We start from the raw sequence: 3,626 nt of genomic DNA, 5'->3' as shown, positions 1-3,626 counted from the left end.
TTACTTTCCGCTCCAGTGCTTTGAATTANCATTGAACATGGCGAGACACCCTGGCAAGCAGACCGGTGATGCCCGCTCTCTTAACCACGGAAGTGAGCTACTGACGGATATTCTCCCCCTTTTTTATTATTTGCGTTTTTAGGTTTTTTTTTTCTTCTCATTCTGCTTTCTATCCCTCTTTTTCTTTCTCCTATGCCTGTCGTGTTTGCGGAGTGGCTTGCGGCGACCATCGCCAGGGTGGTGGCCTCTGGCTTCGGGATAGATAGCGAGAGAGCGAGAGCGAGTAGCGGCGCCCTGTCTGGGAACTCGCAGTAGAAGCTGCTGCTTGCCGCCGCGGTGGACTGCGTGTGTGTGTGTGTGCGGGGGGGTGACGTTACGCTTGACCCGACTGGGAGCGGCGCGGGCACACGGGACGAGGGGGATGCAAGCCACGGCCGCGACACGCGTGGCGCTGCCCACCCTTGTGGACTGCCACGTGCACTTCCGCGAGCCCGGCCTAGAGGCGAAGGGCGACATGCGGAGCGAGGCCGCGGCGGCCCACGCTGGCGGCATCGGGGTGGTGTGTGACATGCCCAACACGAAGCCGCCGACGCAGACCATCGCGGCCTTCGCAGACAAGGTGCGCCGCGCCAAGGCCGTGGAGGCGTTATGCGACATCCGCTTCTTTTTTGGCGCCACCGCCCACGAGCACCTGCGGGAGCTGGAGGCGCTGTGGACGCAGCCGCAGCACGCAGCTCTCAAGGCTCGCTGCGCCGGGCTGAAGCTCTACCTTGACAACTCCACCGGGAACCTGAAGAGCAGCGCCGACGTGACGGAGGCCGCCTTTGCGCTTTGCGGCAGACTTGGCACGCCACTCGTGGCGCACTGCGAGCATGCGACGCAAAATGACGCGGCTTCCTCGGCACATCCGTACACGGGGCCGGCATCGCACTCACTGCGACGTCCGGTTCAGTCAGAGGCCGCCTCCATCGCCTACGCTGTGGATTTGGCCAGGCGTCATGGGACGCTCCTGCACGTGGCCCATCTTTCTACCGGCGAGGGCCTGGAGCTTGTCCGTCGGGCGCGGGGGGAGGGGCTGCCTGTCACGTGCGAAGTTACTCCGCACCACCTCTTCCTGACGACGGAGGACTACGGCTGTTGCGGGTCGCGCGTGAAGGTGAACCCCCCCGTGCGTCCCCCGGAGCACCACGAGCGGCTCTGGGAGGGCGTGCTGGACGGCACTGTGGACTGCATCGGCACCGACCATGCGCCACACACGCTGGAGGAGAAGAACGACGCGACCAACCCGCCGAGCGGAATGCCGGCGGTTGAGCTAGTCGTTCCGCTGCTCCTCACGGTTTGTGCGGGCCGCTGGCCGCACCCAACGGCCGCGCGGCCGAAGGCACTCGAAGCGCGCAGCCTGAAGCTGGAGGACGTTGTGCGGCTCATGCACACCAACCCCAACCGCATCTTTGCTCTGGGGCTGTCCGAGGCTCCCCAGCGCACCTTCGACCTCGCCGCGGAGTGGGTTGTGGCGGAGTCGCAGCTGAAGTCCAAGTGCGGCTGGTCGCCGTACGCCAACTGGCGTCTTGTTGGCAGGGCGCTTTAGTAGTATTTGTGGCTTCGTGGCCTCCTTTGGCACAGCTTGGAATGATCGCGGGTGGTGTGTGGAGAGAGAGAGAGATCCAATGGAATTGGGGGGAACTCGAAGCACGCGCTGCCTAGAGTGCCGGCGCGACGGCACAGACGCGCCGTCGTGTTTGTGAGCCTCATTGCTGCCGCGAGGCCTTGACGCCGCCATCACGTTTCTTTTTTTCTTTTTTGCTTTTATTATTACTATTATCATCTCTTTTGTGATCTCCCCTTGGCGGCCCCAGCCTGAGCGCGCAGGAGCAGGAAAGCTTCCATTTTTTCCGCCGCGACCCAACGTGCCCGCCGCACGCAAGCAAAAAGAAAAATAATAGCACCGACTAACGAGCGAAAAAACAATAACAAAAAAAAAGGTTTTATATTTATATATAAATAGTCTTGTCATCGGCCAAAGCAGCGCGGCGCGACGAGGCATGACCACGACTTTCTTTGACATGCTCAATGAGCGGGCGAAGTCGACGCTGCTCTGCGTCGGCTTGGACCCCCGCGCCAAGACGGCGGCGGCCGCCGCGGAGGAGTGCATGCGCCTGATTGATGCCACGGCGGAGTACGCCGCCGCGTTCAAGCCCAACGCCGCCTTCTTTGAATTCTTTGGCGAGGAGGGCTGGAAGGCGCTGCGGCAGGTGATTGCCCACGTCCCCGCCCACATTCCCGTTGTGCTGGATGCGAAGCGTGGCGACATTGCCGACACGGCGGAGGCGTACGCCAAGTCCGCCTTTGAGCACCTCAAGGCGCACGCCATTACGGCGTCGCCGTACATGGGGGCCGACTCGCTCTCGCCATTCCTGCAGTACGCGTCGAAGGGGGTGTTCGTCCTCTGCAAAACCTCCAATAAGGGCTCCAATGAACTCCAGTGCCTCCGCGTGAACGGGCGTCACCTGTACGAGTCGGTCGCCGAGCGCGCAGAGACGGCGTGGAACTACAACAAGAACGTTGGCCTCGTCGTCGGGGCCACAGACCCGGTGGCCCTCGGCCGCGTGCGGGTGCGTGCCCCGACGCTGTGGTTTCTCGTTCCCGGCATTGGCGCCCAGGGCGGGGATCTGAAGGCGGCCCTCAACGCCGGCCTTCGTGCCGACGGCAGTGGCCTGCTCATCAACGTCTCCCGGGCGGTGGCACGTGCGCGGAACCCGCGCGCCGCAGCCCAGAAGCTCTGCGAAGACATCAACCGCATTCGCTTCTGCAAGACCGCCTCAACCGACCTGGCGGTGGCGCTTGTGGCGTCGCGCTGCGTGCGCTTCGGCAGCTTCACCCTGAAGTCCGGCAAGAAGTCGCCGATTTACTTGGACCTGCGCCGTCTAGTGACCCACCCGCCGATTCTGCGCATGGTGGCCCGCGAGTACGCCAAGGTGCTGCGGACGCTGCAGTTTGACCGCCTCGTGGGCCTGCCGTACGCGGCGCTCCCCATCGCCACCGCCGTCGCCCTCGAGATGGACGTCCCGCTGGTGTACCCCCGCCGCGAGGCGAAGGCGTACGGCACGAAGGCCGTGATTGAGGGCGAGTACAAGAAGGGCGACCGCGTGGTGATCATCGACGACCTCGTCACGACCGGGGAGACGAAGGTGGAGGCGATTGAGAAGCTCAAGGCGGCCGGGCTGGAGATTGTGTCGATCGTGGTCCTCATTGACCGGGAGATGGGGGCGAAGCAGTTTCTCGGGGGCCTCGGCTACGACCTGGAGGCGGTCGTCACGCTCTCGCAGCTGCTGCCGCTCTGGCGACAGTCCGGGGCGATCACGCAGGCGCAGATGAAGGAGGTACGGTCGTTTATGGCGGAGGCCAGCAGCAAACTGTGAGGCGGTGGCGGCGGCGGCGGCGCACCCCGCCAGGGAGGAAGCGGAGGGAGTCAAAGGAAGTGGAGGGAGAGCGCGTGCGTGCGCCGCCCCCGAGACGCATGCAAAGTGCACTGCAAGCCCCCATTTCCACTCCATGAACGCATCCATCACCCACGCCACGCACCTATCATAACATATATGCATATATGCATATATATATATATATAT

At 63.2% G+C, this 3,626-nt stretch overlaps 2 protein-coding genes across 2 annotated transcripts, besides 3 other annotated features; both read left to right on the top strand.

The window, feature by feature from the left end:
* Positions 1-120: 120 nt before the first annotated feature.
* Positions 121-190: a sequence feature (A-rich).
* A 231-nt stretch (positions 191-421) lies between these two features.
* Tco025E_04236 (putative dihydroorotase) lies at positions 422-1,588 on the top strand (the record flags this gene model as incomplete). Its single annotated transcript, XM_029371148.1, has 1 exon — positions 422-1,588. One exon carries the CDS (start codon positions 422-424, stop codon positions 1,586-1,588), a length of 1,167 nt encoding a protein of 388 aa, XP_029228792.1.
* A 454-nt stretch (positions 1,589-2,042) lies between these two features.
* On the top strand, positions 2,043-3,419 carry Tco025E_04235 (orotidine-5-phosphate decarboxylase/orotate phosphoribosyltransferase; the record flags this gene model as incomplete). Its single annotated transcript, XM_029371147.1, has 1 exon — positions 2,043-3,419. The coding sequence occupies one exon, from the start codon at positions 2,043-2,045 to the stop codon at positions 3,417-3,419; it is 1,377 nt and encodes a 458-aa protein (XP_029228791.1).
* Positions 3,420-3,441: a microsatellite.
* Positions 3,442-3,583: 142 nt separating this feature from the next.
* Positions 3,584-3,626: a microsatellite.

Source organism: Trypanosoma conorhini (genome assembly GCF_003719485.1).
Source record: "Trypanosoma conorhini strain 025E chromosome Unknown Tco_14.4_contig_00211, whole genome shotgun sequence".
Lineage (NCBI taxonomy): Eukaryota > Euglenozoa > Kinetoplastea > Trypanosomatida > Trypanosomatidae > Trypanosoma > Trypanosoma conorhini.
The sequence above is the reverse complement of the archived record's forward strand: the minus strand, read 5'-3'. Positions and strand labels throughout refer to the sequence as shown.